General features: G+C 37.9%; 1 protein-coding gene across 1 annotated transcript; it reads right to left on the bottom strand.

Annotated features, from left to right (window-relative positions):
* Positions 1–266: 266 nt before the first annotated feature.
* On the bottom strand, positions 267–14,541 carry LOC106870988 (uncharacterized). Its single transcript, XM_089343536.1, has 8 exons — positions 13,099–14,541; positions 9,971–10,125; positions 7,693–7,855; positions 7,017–7,190; positions 6,218–6,315; positions 5,451–5,632; positions 4,339–4,478; positions 267–2,078 (listed from the first exon to the last, which is right to left on the bottom strand). The coding sequence occupies exons 1-8, from the start codon at positions 13,186–13,188 to the stop codon at positions 1,992–1,994; spliced, it is 1,089 nt and encodes a 362-aa protein (XP_089199662.1). The 5' UTR covers positions 13,189–14,541; the 3' UTR covers positions 267–1,991.
* Positions 14,542–15,339: the final 798 nt, after the last annotated feature.

Below are 15,339 nucleotides of genomic sequence, written 5' to 3'. Positions count from 1 at the left end.
GGTTTGTCATTCAGTTTTGGCCGACATGTGTATTCAGAGAGGTATTTTAACATATATATATACATTTGCATTAATACATATACATATCTATACATGCACATGCATATCTACTTGTGTAGTAACATTTATATATACATACATGTACATACACAAATATATATACGACCATACAAGATATATATATGTGTATGTGTGTGTAGAAGGTAGAAAAGTAACACATGAGTTGAGATGTATAAGGAAAATAAGAAAAGTAGAAAATACTAGAATAATTTTATCATGAATTACATTTTATTGCCGGATTCCACCGTTTTAGACTTTTTCATCCAAGAGTAAAATAAGAAAAACAATTAAATTGGAGAAAAAAAAATTAAGGGAAACGTTTTGTAGATATTTTCATAGTTCTTGAATAGGTAAATATTTCCATAGTTTTCAGATAGTCTGTCTCTCTCTCTATTCCTTTGTGAATGCCTGGTAGGTAGGTAGGTAGGTAGGTCCACAGTTTGACCACTTACATTTGCTTACTTAAGGGTCAGTCATTTGAGGATGTAACTTTGCATTGGTCAATATCCGTTTAAGTAGATTTGCTTGCCTTTTGCATATATACATCTGTAATGTGTATGTATGTATGTATGAATTGTCATGATGTAGTATATATATATATATATATATATATATATATATATATATATATATATATATATATATATATATTTTGGTAGACAGAAACTGAAAGAAGCCCGAAGCCAGTATGCTCCGTTGGATGTGTAATGTCAATGTGAATACCCGTCAGAGTGTAAGTATCTTGAGAGAAAAGCTGAACATTAGAAGCATCAGTTGTGGCGTGCAAGAGAGACGATTGCGCTGGTATGGACATGTGGTGAGAATGGATGAGGATAGCTGCATGAAAAAGTGCCACACCCTAACAATTAAGGGAACCCGTGGAAGAGGTAGGCCCAGGAAGACCTGGGCTGAGGTGGTGAGGCAAGACCTTCGTACATTGGGCCTCACCGAGGCGATGACTACTGACCGAGACCTTTGGAAATGTGCTGTGCGTGAGAAGACCCGGCAAGCCAAGTAAGATCGTTGCCAGTGCCCCTGGACTGGCTCTTGTGCGGGTGGCACATGCGATGCACCATTTTGAGCGTGGCCGTTGCCAGTACCACCTGACTGGCTCCCGTAGGATTTTTGAGTGAGATCGTTGCCAGTGACCCTGGACTGGCTTGTGCGGGTGGCACATAAAAGACACCATTTCGAGCGTGGCCGTTTTCGTACGGGTGACACGTAAAAGCACCCACTACACTCTCTGAGTGGTTGGCATTAGGAAGGGCATCCAGCTGTAGAAACTCTGCCAAATTAGATTGGAGCCTGGTGTTGCCATCCTGTTTCACCAGTCCTCAGTCAAATCGTCCAACCCATGCTAGCATGGAAAGCGAACGTTAAACGATGATGATGATGATGATGATATGTATGTATGTTTGTGTGTCTGTGTTTGTCCCCCCACCATCGCTTGACAACTGATGCTGGTGTGTTTACGTCCCCGTAACTTAGCGGTTTGGCAAAAAGAGACTGATAGAATAAGTACTAGGCTTACAAAAAATAAGTCCTGGGGTCGATTTGCTCGACTAAAGGCGGTGCTCCAGCATGGCCGCAGTCAAATGACTGAAGTAAAAGAGCATACATATACATATATATATATATACTGTCCGATGAACGGGAACGTGAAACTCCGAGTAACAGTCTTTTGTTATATTTTTGCTGCTTTTAAATAAAGTATATATATATATATATATATATATATATATATATAGACAGATAGATAGATAGATAGATAGATAGAGGGTTAGAGAGATAGATAGATATGTATGTATATGTACTTCTGTGGTATACTGTGTATGTGTTTCCATATGTATATGTATACATCCATGGGATAGTGTGTATACACCCATAATGTGGTGTATATAATACATGTGAAACGTATAGTGATAGCTGCGTTACTTCAGGCGATTAGCATTAGACTTAGCAATGAAGCAATGCGGATATCTTTTCACAGGGGCCGACAAATCATTCAGTGTCTCCATCTGTGAAAAGCAATAAGAAATAAGACTTTACATAATCATCATCATCATCATCATTCAGACATTATGAATATTATTATTATTCCTTTCATTATTACTACTATTAGTATTATTTAGGTGTCAACCTGGCTGAATGTGAAGGTGTGTGACTTAGTGGTTCAGGTGTTGGATTCATGATCGTAAGATTGTGGTTTCGATTCCTGGACCGGGCGACGCGTTGTGTTCTTGAGCAAAACATTTCATTTCACGTTGCTCCAGCTGGCAAACACCGGGGTCGATCATTTGTTAAAGTTATCCCTACAAATATTCTATAGAAATAATAGCCAGCACTGATTTCTGTTACAACATTTCATATCCGAGACGTCAGATACAAATTGTCGTAACAAAAATCAGTGCTGGCTACAATTTGTCAAAAATTAGGTTAAAAAAAATATGGAAGTTTCTTAGCCATGGATATTATTAAAATCCCTTAAAAAAATTATTTACCAAATTTAGAGCCCTCAAAATTAGCAGGTTCCTTATTCACAAGGGTTCCTTATACACGTTAAAATATGGTACATCGACCCCAGTTTTCAACTAGTTCTTATTTTATCAACTCTGAAAAGATGAAAGGTAAAGTTGGCCTTGGCGGAATTTGAACTCGGAAGATAAAGACAGCCGAAATGCCCCTAAGCATTTTGTCTGGTGTGCTAACAACTCCGCCGTCTCACTGTAGCCAGTGTAGCAGATAAGTGTAGTGACCTGTTATCTGCTGGTATTGATACTGTCAGAGGTATTTGTCTTTCTGAAGACTGTTTTATCTCCTGGATGTAACTCAAGATTTTATACAGGTTATATAAAAAGCTAATTCACACAATGTTCACACACAAAAATACATGCACACACACACACACACACACGCACATAAGATAAGAGACAAAACAAGGTCACTGTTTTGTGTAATAAGTAATACGACAAAGCTATTATAGCTAAGTTGCCTGACCTGCTAGAAATAGCAGCCAAATCTTCCTTATCTCACACCCTACATTTTTTTCAAAAGAAAAGACACGTAGGCCCTTCATACAGTACATCTTTAAAATGATATAGACAGGGAGGTCATTACTGAAATGTCTTTGACCGTATGCCTATTCAATGAGGATTTGATAAGCTAAACAACAACAGAATCTTTCTCAATGTCAATGACATATACACAGTGAATTTATTAACGGCTACGACCACTTTAGGTATGTTGAGACAACGCTATATACACCAGCATTCTCAGTGAATTAGCCAAAGCTAGTATGTATATACATACATCCCATTTATGTTAGTATTCTAACTGAATTAATTATGGCTATTATGTATATGCATACTTTCCATTTATGCAAGTATTCTAACTGAATTAATTATGGCTAGTATGTATATACATACATCATCATTGTCATCATCATCATCATCCTCCCATGTTGGTATGGTTTGGACAGTTTGATAGGAGTTGGCCAGGCAGGAGCCTGTACCATGCTTCTGTGTCAGTTTGGCATGGTTTTCACGGTTGGATGCCCTTCCTAACACTAACCACTCCCTTGCTTAACCCTTTAGTGTTCGCCTTATTCTACCATAATTAATGCTTTTTTTCTCCACATTATTTTGAACTAATCATGCATTATCTTGTAGCTATGAGATTTTGATGAGGTAGCTGTTAATTTTTAAAACGATATTGTAGGGTTGGTGTGAGAGACCAGATCTGGCCAGTTTGAACATAGAATAGGCAGAATACTTTTGGCCGGATATGGCCGGTTTAAATGCTAAAGGGTTAAATACATCTTTGTACATAGCTTGTACAGCCATTACAAGACAGTCGTTCACATCCAGTTTTCTTAGGAATTACCAAATTACTGAAGGTGATACCCTTTCAAGAGTCTTCTCCAAGTCAAAGAATGCCAAGAATAACAGCTTGCCCTTAGCCAAATATTTCTCCTGCAGTTGCCTCACAAGGAAAATTGCATCCATAATACATCTTCGGAACTGCATCTCATCTCTGTCTATTCTGTCACAGATCAATTGTTCCATGACTTTTTCTATTACCATAACCAGACCCAGATCCAATTGTGTGAATTCTTTTATAGTTGCTTCTCTCTCTCTCTCTCTCTCTCTCTCTCTCTCGTGTGTGTGTGTGTGTGTATGGGTTTGTGTATGTTTGAATGAGTCCAACTGATCCTAGCATCAAAAGACAGACATTAACAAAACAAGATAAGAATAAAAAGAAGTTTTAAGAAAGCCATACCTCTTCACAAGTCAGTTCCCAGCCAGTTGAAGCCCCAATATTGTCATCAAGTTGGTTCATAGTTTTAGCACCGATGACAATTGAGGCCACCATCTTTCTCTGAAGGAGCCACCGAATGGCAACTTGTGCCACACTTTTATCTAACAAAAAAAAAAGAAAGGTAGAAAAATTTAAGAGTTGTAACTTGTCAAGAAAATATTTTGATCTGATATTGTGGATTGAAACTAAAAAATCATGGCAGATGAATTCCAGCTACTTAAAAATACACAAAGCTTTGAAATTATATTTAAATCTTGAATTTTAAAATATTTTACAATACACGTGCGCATGTGTGTGTGTGTGTATGAGTGTTGATGTTTGTTTTTATGTTGTTATAATAAAAACAATTTTACATTAAATTGAAGGATTATTCAATACATTTTGTGGAATAGGTTTTTATCAATTTTTAAAAAGAATAGAGTTGACAGTGACTTCAAAGTTTCAGACAGCTAAACCATCATCGACTGTCTGATGATGGCTTAACAGGCCAAAAACTTCAAAGTTATTGTCAATGCTATTTTTGTTAAGAATATATGTATGTATGTATGTATGTTCAGGAGTTCTTAAAAGACATGTTAGGATCCACAATGAGCAGAACTTACCTGCAGGTATTGGTAGTTCAAATCAGAAGTGCAATCTGTGTGGGTGTTTTTTTCTCAAAACATTGTCTGATTTAAAAAGCCACATCAGACGCCATGAAAGGGCTAAAGTGTAGGTACAGGAGGTGGTCAAACTCTGTGTAAGGAGTAGACAACCACCATGTATGTATGTATGTGTATATATATCACTTTAAAGCAGAAGAGTTGTATCATAAAACCAAGGGACAGTCTCGGGTGGGCTGGTTTGAAAATGGTTCAAACCACCTCAAAGTTCTTGGATGTCTTTTGCAGTGTCTATTGTTTTGGAAAGATTTTGGGTCAGGTATTTGACCCACTGGTCTGGAAGGGCATGAAAAAGGGCCACACACTGCCCTTCTTCTACTGAGTAAAAAGAATAATAAAAATGATGGTGGGGGTGTTGGTAGTAGTGGGGTAAAGGCAGACTGATAGAAAAGATAAAACCGCTGAACTTACTGTGATTTTGTGCAATTTTTGTCATAGCATCAAGAAGAAGCCAAACGTCATCTCTTGATTGTAATGCCGACCATCCAGGCTGAATTTCAAGACTCCGGTTTTCCTCGTCCAAAGCTGCATACCCAATCCTTGTTTCCGTTGAAGGGGCTTCAGTTCTTTTGAATTTACCAGAAAGGAAACCACTGGCAAAAAAAGGTAAATTAGCTTCTTCGATGAAAGCACAAACAAACACACGCAAAGCGCAGGCACACCCACACCACCACCACCACCATCATCATCATCATCATTATCATCATCAACATCATTAACTTCCACTTTCCCATGCTTGTGTAAGACAGACTGAGGGTGGCGATAACGAAGGTGTGCGGGCCTCGGTCAGTTATGGTCAAACAGAGTTGCAATGAATTGTGATATCAGAGGTGGAGAATGTCCCTTGGACAGTTATAATTGATGGTGATGAAAATAAAGATGTGCAGGCCTAGGTCAGTTATGGTCAAACAGAGCTATGGCAGTCTTGGTATTGTTGGTCAGTCTCAGGTCAGTCTTTAGGTCAGGTCTGACTGAAAAAGATAATCAAAAGCACTCTAGATATGACCATACCTTTTTTTTTTGTTCTTTAAACATATGTTTGACGAAGATGACTGCTATTTCTAGTATGTCAAACAACCACATAATGTCTTCCCCTAATGTTGTCATAGTAACGAGAACAATGACAAATATTCAAAGAATTAGGAATTATTTTAGAGAAGTAGGAGGATGTTGCTTACCCTTTCAGTGGACTCCATGGTAAAATGGATACTCCTTCATTTTGGCACACTTGGAAGTCTTCAAACTCAGCATTTCTCTCCATGAGACTGTATTGTTGCTATGGAAACAAAAATAAGCATTATACATACAGACACAGTAGCCTAGGATAGTTTTTCTACTTGGCTGCATGCATGCACGGAAGATAGATGTTAAACGAAGATGATGAGGATATATATATATATATATATATATATATATATATACAACAAGCTTCTTTCAGTTTCTGTCTACCAAATAAGGCTTTGGTCAGCCTGAGGCTATAGTAGAAGACACTTACCCAAGGTGTCACACAGTAGGACCAAACCCGGAACCATGTAGTTGGGAAGCAAGTTTCTTACCACACAGCCACGCCTATACACACACACACACACACATATATATTTATTTATATTTATATTAATTTCTTCTTTCTTTTCTTTTATCTTTTACTTGTTTCAGTTACTGGTATGTGGCCTTGCTGGGGCACTGACATGAAGGGCCTTAGTCAAATAAATCTGTCCCCAGTATGTATGTATGTATGTATTTTTTTTAAAATTTGGTACATATTCTATAAATTTCTCAGGTCAAACTGCAGAGTTATGGGGATGTAAACAAACCAACACCAGTTGTGGGTGACAAACACATATGTACACACACACATTGATGTATGAATCTGCTGCAATAGCTATGTGATGTATAACCATTTTGAATGAAATAAAAGAACAAAAATAAAACAAAATTAGGTAAAAAAACCACCTCTAAAATATTGCTTCAACTTACCTGCAGAGTCAGGATTGACGACATACCGATGTGGTTAGCCAGGTCAACTGTTTTCTGTAACTGCCAGCCGCAGAAATTACTTACACCAATGTGATGGATCTTGCCAGCTCTTTGTAAATCATTGAAAGTCAAAAGGGTTTCTTTGATTGGTGTACCACTGTCCCAACAGTGAGCCTGATTACGAAAGGAAAAAATAGAGAAGTAGTAAGAACTGGAATGGCTTTTTAGGTGTTGATCTCATCTCTGAAGATGGAATGTGAGGCTTTGGGGACAAAGTATGAGTCTTTGGAGACAGAACTTGAGTCTTTGGAGAGGTAATAGGAGTCTTTGGATGTGGAACGTGGGTCTTTGGAGACGGAATAGGAGTCTTTATAGAGGGAACATGGGTCTTTGGAGGTGGAATAAGAGTCTTTAGAGATGAAATATAGTGTTAGGCCCCATGCCAGGGGCTGACAGACGAATGGATGAGGAAACAGACACCTTGTAGGTGGTCTTGTTTGGAACATGTTTTATCACTGACCAGCTAAGATCAGATCTAACTGGACTTAGTAAATACTACAGATGCTTTATCCTTTCTATGCTATTCTAACTCCTCCCTAACAAGATTTGAATGTGTGTGTGTGTGTGTGTGTGTGTGTGTGTGTGTGTGTGTGTGTGTTATAGCATGTGAACTTACCTGATAAAGGTCCACATAATTTGTCTGCAAACACTCAAGACTCTTCTCTAAGCCAGCTACAATGTGTTTACGACTGAGCCCAACAGCATTGACGTCGGTCGGATCTTTGAGGTTATTGTTGAACCGGACTTTAGTGGCAATAACATACCTGCTCCTCTCTTTGCTAAGAAAAATTAAAGACATAAATACATATAAATACATATACACACACACACACATATATATATATATATATATATATATATATGCACATGTAGATGCACACACACATATGAATACATATGCACACACAAGTACAGAGGTACACACAGGTACACATACACATACAAATGCATGCACACACACCCACACATACCCATGCACATACATATGCACACACAAACACACTCACACACATACATACATATGCACACACAACGACATATATGCATGCACATACATAAGCACACCCAGACACACATACATACATACATAGGTGTACACACGCACACACACACACACACACACATGCTCAGTCACACACACATATGCATGCACACACACACATACATGCAGAATCACACATACGCATGCATACACACACACACACACACACACACACACACACACACATGCATAAATATGGTCCACCCTAAACCAGCTGAGACAGCTGAGCAGGTGACCAAGACCATCAACCTAGCTATGTCCTTCCATGAATCTTTAAACAACCAAAACTCCCCCCCCCCCCCAAAAAAGTACTGGAGGCAAAAAGTGATTCAAATTGAGATAATTTGCCATGGTTGGACAGGATGAAGGAAACTACTTAAAACATCTGGAGGACATTGTCCACTTTCACCTCATGACAGTGAAATGTTCTACCTCAGACTGACTCACATGATAGGTGACACTTGGGATTAAAAAAAAGGGGCTTTTGTTCATAAAACAGCATATCATGAAAGGACAGGAGATAAGCAAGATCTTTCAGAGGAATTGAACCTTGTAGCTACTGTTTTCCAAATGAGACAACATTACTAGTTACACCAGACAGCACCTACCATCTCCTCCAGTCAAATTAGATTTATATAGAGGGTCTTACAGATAAATTGTCTCAATTTATCTGCAAGACCCTGTATAAATGTTTTATTGGTTTGATTTAACCAATGTTGTCTCACCGTGTCACATGAAGCTCATACATAATATCATAATCACTTAACGATCAGCTAATAAGTTATATTACTTCTGTATTCCCAGTGGAAGTATATAAATGTCTCATTGGTATGAATTAACAGCTTTATCTCAACACATCACATGAGGTTCACAGGTAATTTCATAGTCACTTAAAGATCAGAAGATAAATTATATTAAGGTCAGATATTTCACATAACTTTCTTTATTGTGATACTTAACCTCAATAAAATGAATAATTACATATCCATTAACAGTTTTGAGTTCAAATATTAATTACATAACACACGGATGGCGTTGTGGTTCAGAGCGCGAGCTACTAACCCCAAGATTCCGAGTTTGATTCCAGGCAGTGACCTGAATAATAATAATAATAATAATAATAATAATAATAATATTGAAAAATACCTTAGGAATGAGAAACCAGGTTCGAAATTTCCCCAAGACACCTGATGAAGGCTGGAGGGTATATTAGCCAAAATATGGTGAGGACAAATATCCATCAAATGTAAATAATGTAATATAACCTAATTTGTCTAAATTAAAAAAACAGGGTGTCAAGCCAACAAATGCGACCCCTACATTACATATGCAACATCACATCCAAAGCCCAGCTTGTCACAGGCAACAATGTTGCATGCATGCAACAACGTCATTCAGAAGCAACGCAGCTTCCACAAGAACCTAAAATATATTATGTAGAATTCACTTTAACCCTTTAACATTTAAACCAGCCATATCAGGCCTAGATGTTCTACATGTTTTACATTCAGACCAGACAGATCTGGCTTCTCACGCCTACCCTATAATGTCATTCTAAAAATAAAACATTCACATCATTAATATCTTGTAGCTTCAAGATCAAATGTTTTATTGGTTTGATTATTTGATTAATCCAAAACAAAGGTGAATAAATAAGTTTTGCATTTGTCAAAGTAATCTGAATGCTAAAGGGTTTAAATATCATATTGGCGTTAGGAAGGGCATCCAAATCGGACGGGAGTCTGGTGCAGCCCCTCGGCTTGCCAGCTCTGATCAGACTGTCCAACTCATGCCAGCATGGACAACAGACGTTGATGATGATGATGATGATGTTGATGATGATGATTCTTACCTGCTGAGCCAATTACCAACAATTGTCTCTGACTGACGGGCTGTGTAAACATCTGCTGTGTCAATGAAGTTGCCACCACATTCAGCAAAACGGTCAAGCAGTTGATATGCACCTGTGGGGTCCAACTGACCTGGTCGATGCAATTTAATTCCATCCTATCAACAAAAATAATACATTTTAGCAAAATTAGATCTTAAAATTAACTAATGTGTTGCAGTTTTCTTTCTATATAACATCAGTCCCCTTATTTTTTAATCAGACTCCATGGTGTCACATAACTGGCACCCATGTCAGAGGCACACAAAGGGCACCTCATGGAGGCAGTGTGGTCAGTGCTGGTGTCATGCAACTACCACCCGTGCCAGTGGACCGTATAAAGCACCTTTTGAGCATTGGGTCTCAGAGGCAATGACAAATGACTAAAATATTTGGTAATATGCTGTGCTGGAGAAGAAGACCCATTTGGGTCTTCTCTGTGCTAGAGAAGAACACCCACAACTGGTACTTATTTTATCAACCCCAAAACTTCTACATTTTTTATCAACCCCTACAAAGGCAAAGTTGGCCTTGGTGAAATTTTAATGCAGAATGTAAGGACAGGTGAAATACTACTAACTATTTCACCTGGCATACCAACAATCCTACCAGTTCACCAGGCATGTGAGTGTGTATGTATTATACACACACACACACACACATACACACACACACACATACACACACACACACATGTACATATATGGAAATAAGTTCAGGCTCTTAATACAGATCTTGAATATCTTTTAAATATGCTCCTTATGTTTCATATCTAAAAACATGTTCAGGCTGATAGCAAACAAGCCTTGTATCTCTCGTAATATATCCTCCTTGTAATTGATACAAAAACACACATTGCAAAAAAAAAAAAAAAAAAAAAAAAAAAGGTAAAGAAAAAAAACATTTTCTAAGATGACACTGCAAAACTTCAAACAGTACATTCACATTGCAGTGGGGTGGGGATAGGGTGGGAAAGAAAGTAGTATCATGTAAAAACATTATTATAGTAAATTATTGGTTTTCTTACCAAGTTTGATAAGTTGCTATAATTGTTATTATTAGGGATTCTTGTAACACCAAGCTCCAATCTGATTTGGCAGAGTTTCTACAGCTGGATGCCCTTCCTAATGCCAACCACTCAGAGAGTGTAGTGGGTGCTTTTACGTGTCACCCGCACGAGGGCCAGTCAGGCGGTACTGGCAACGGCCACGCTCAAAATGGTGTATTTTATGTGCCACCCGCACAAGAGCCAGTCCAGGGGCACTGGCAACGATCTCACTTGGCTTGCCGGGTCTTCTTGTTTGTAAAGAATAAAAAGTTTAGGAAGGTATAACAATGCACTATAGAACAAAAAATGGACTGTATAACTGTTGTAACTTGGTAAACTGTAGTCCGATGATATTTCGGAATTAGAATTCCTTCTTCAGATCTTATTTGCTGGAGTCTCTGCTATAAACTGTTTTCCAACGGTTTTTCTTTTTTCTGAAGTGTCTCAGGGGTGGTATGTATGTATGTGCTTACTCCTCTCACTATCCAGCATTTTTCTATAATCTTCTCCCACCCCTTTTCTAAATCCTGTTATCATTGATGTTCATCGTAGTTTATGGTACTTCATCATATTTCTAAGATCTGGCAGAGTTTCTACAGCTGGATGCCCTTCCTAACGCCAACCACTCCAAGAGTGTAGTGGATACTTTTATGTGTTACCGGCACGAGGGCCAGTTAGGTGGTACTGGCAATGGCCATGCTCAAATGGTGTTTTTACGTGTCATCTGCACAGGAGCCAGTCCAGCGGCACTGGCAATGCCCTCGCTTGAATGTTGTCTTCCACGTACCACCGGCACAAGTGCCAGTAAAGCGACGCTGGTAACGATCACACTCAAATGGTGCTTTTTATGTGCCACCAGCACGGGGGGGGGGGCAGTCAGCGGCCCTGGCAACGATCACGCTCGGATGGTGCTCTTAGCACTCCACTAGCACGGATGCAAGACATGCGGTGCTGTCATCGAATTTGATATATATAAAAATGTATATATATATATATATATATATACACACACACACACATATATATATATGAATGTGCATGTACATAAGTATATTTACATGTGTCTACAGGTTTGTACATGAAAAGTATGTCAACATGAATACTAATGAAGGCTGTTATGTACGTATGTATATATATATATATATATATATATATATATATATATATATATATATATATATATATATATACATGTGTACATGAGTATAAATGTACATATGTGTGAAGATATATTGTGTGTATATATATGTACAAATGCATGCAAATAATTCTAATTGTGTATATATATATATATATATATATATATATATATATATATATATAAGTATATTTTTACATGTATGTATATATATACTGAATTAACTGATGAGTGCATGATACCAAATATGAGTATTTATATATATATATATATATATATATATATATATATATATATATAGATAAGTTTTTCTCAATTTTATATATAACCTACAAATGTAATTTAATTCCTCACCTCATTCATATTGTAATTTAATCAATCTCTATTTATCTACTCTTCATTACCCTAATTATATTTGCATACTATATCTTACCCAATTTTTTGCTGATAATAAACTCTTATTAATTTCAATATCTCCATTCTCTTATTCATTTGCACACACACACACACACACACACACACACACATTCTGATTAAAAGCGAGATATAACAGATCGTCAAATTTATCCTGAACATTCTGTGTATGTGTCTTTGTGATTGTGTGCGCATGTGATACACGTGTGTGTGTGTGTAATTTACTAAAGAGTACAGTATTATATATCCATTAATGAGATGAGATGAATAGTGTAGATGATGATGTAGATGGGAGAAGACAAAGCCGCCCACCGAACCTTGCTTCTCTAAAACTTTGTTCTTTTTTTTTTTAATCATAAAATCATAAATTTTAAAATTATTGGCTTTCTTACCAAGTTCGATAAGTTACTATAATCATTATTAGGGATTCTTAGAATATGTTAGGACGAGACTTCTTCAATGAATACAGGGGTAAAAATGGGATTTACTTACAGTAGTGCCGAAAGTCAGGGCGCCAAGGCATATATTGGAAACTTTCATACCACTGGAACCCAGGTAGTTGTAGTCAACGTTAAGAACCATGGTGTTGTATATGGAAATATCTGGTCGTATATATAAATATGGTGTTATATGCGAGTGTATCTACAACCAAATGCAATGTTGAGTTGACTGACGGTTTTTAAGTATAACTGGAAAAGACAGCAGCAGCACTACAAACAGCAGCAGCAGCAGCAACTAAATCACGTTCTGTAGCAGTAACAGCAACATTGATGGCCTTTTCTACTTGAGGCCGCAAAGTTTCAAAGAAATACTCCAAAGTACCATGAAGTACAACGATCGTTAACAATAACAGGATTTACAATAGATCTGGGAGAAGTTATAGAAAAATGTAGGATAATGAGGTGGGATTGAAAATATGTGTGCATGTGTGTGTGTGAGGGTCACTTGTGAGGTGAGGTTTCTCATGAGTGCTCCAGGTAACATGGAAACTAGTACAACCTGTTGAATGGTCGGGTGGTCGGCGACTGGACCATGACCGCCCCACTAGGCTTGCGTATTAAGGAGAGTTGCCGGAAACCCGGCAAGACTAAAAACAAGACCTACCAAAAGGACGGATGAACGACTATCTAGCAATAGCGCCGGATCTCAGAAATTCCGGATTGGTTTTCGGCGAGCTGAAAGACCACTGGGAGTTAGCCCCTCTTTAGCGTTTGCTAAAGTATTTCCCAAGGAGAAGGTCACTAATAAATAAAAAAAAAGAACGGTTTATAGGAAATGACATTGAAAATTTTGAGGATTTTTTGCTTGCGCTTGAAATCATGGGGTTTCCACACTCCACGGCTTGTGACCCCTATTGGCACTTGATATCTTGCTCTGGCTTATTTCTGGATCTAGTCAATAGGGTGGAGAAGGTCTGTAAGTGCTGTGTAAGCCCTATTGGACCTAAAATTTCGAGTTGTATTATCGCTGGTGCAGCAACTATCTGATGCCTCATCAAGTACGAGGGCACCGCTACGAACACAAAAGCCGCGGATGCAAACCCGGGTGAGGCCGACTGCTGGTGCAACAACATCATGCATCGGCATTGCTAGCATTTCGCATGAGCAATGGTTTTCCTTGGTCACGAGTAGACAGCCATCATATAAGTATAGAAGAGCAGAAAGGAGTAAGTGGAGCGAGAGAACACACGAAAACGAAAAGTGTCGCTGAAGAGATCGCAGATGTGTGACGAAAGATTTCCAGACAACGGACATGAGTTAGAATAAGAACAGTGATAAACGAATGAAGAACGAATATATAGTGCGTATGTTTATATGGTAAAAAAAAAAAGAAAGAAAGGATAATGACCATTCGGAAAACATAAATGCTATATGATAAAGGAAAAACAATTTTAGTCCAGATAAGACGAAAAGAAAAAAAATAAATAAATGAGAGAGAGGGAGAGAGATCAAGGGAGGTCACTCTCGTAACAAAGCGGAATGGAGGATATATATATAAACGTGTGTGTGTGTGTATATATATATATATATATATATATATACGTATATAATGTGGGGTCTCTATATGTATGTATGTATGTACGTATGTGTGTATATATATATATATATACACACACACACATATGTGTATGTCTGTGTGTACAGTGTACAACAAAATGGCTTCTTGTCTGCTGGTATTATATTTAATGCTAAACAAAGACACAAAAAATATTTGGAGAAGAAAAGCTAAATTGTGTTGATAAATTAAGGTTTGCATATGATAGTAATGGTCTTAGCTTTGTGCAAATGTGAGTATTAATAAATATTTAGTTGACGAAATTCATGATGAATAATAAATTAGGTGACAAAGAAAATGCAATGAGAAGTGATACTTTTTATGATTGAAGCAGGTGGGATACAGAGAGGGGAGAGAGGTGGTAGGAGGGAGGGATGACAGAAACATTAGATAGAGAAAGGAGATGAGATGGAAGGGGAGGGGTGGAGACCCACCTCCACCCTGGAGGGTCGATTAAAGAGAAGAAAGGGAAATAGGAAAAGAGAGAAACAGAGAGGAAATCTGGTATACATGCAGGCATACACATATGCACATACACACACACAGACACATGCACACACACACACAGAGTCACACACACTGACTCACAATCACACATATGCACACAGACACAAGCATGCATGCACACATACACAAACATACAGATATACACACATACATGCACACAACGCACCACAC

The sequence above is a fragment of the Octopus bimaculoides genome, chromosome 27 (assembly GCF_046866305.1).
Source record: "Octopus bimaculoides isolate indiv1 chromosome 27, ASM4686630v1, whole genome shotgun sequence".
NCBI classification, from domain to species: domain Eukaryota; kingdom Metazoa; phylum Mollusca; class Cephalopoda; order Octopoda; family Octopodidae; genus Octopus; species Octopus bimaculoides.
Note: the sequence above shows the minus strand (reverse complement) of the source record. Positions and strands in the feature narration are given on the sequence as shown.

Bases quoted from the DNA above. Each gene is read 5' to 3' on its own strand.
- LOC106870988 (XM_089343536.1), bottom strand. From the start codon at position 13,188: ATGGTTCTTAACGTTGACTACAACTACCTGGGTTCCAGTGGTATGAAA. The intron at 7,856-9,970 runs GTAAGAATCATC...AATTTTTCTTAG, and splicing joins GTTGGTAATTGGCTCAGCAG to CAAAGAGAGGAGCAGGTATG. The intron at 6,316-7,016 runs GTAAGTTGAAGC...TTGTTTCCATAG, and splicing joins CGTCAATCCTGACTCTGCAG to CAACAATACAGTCTCATGGA.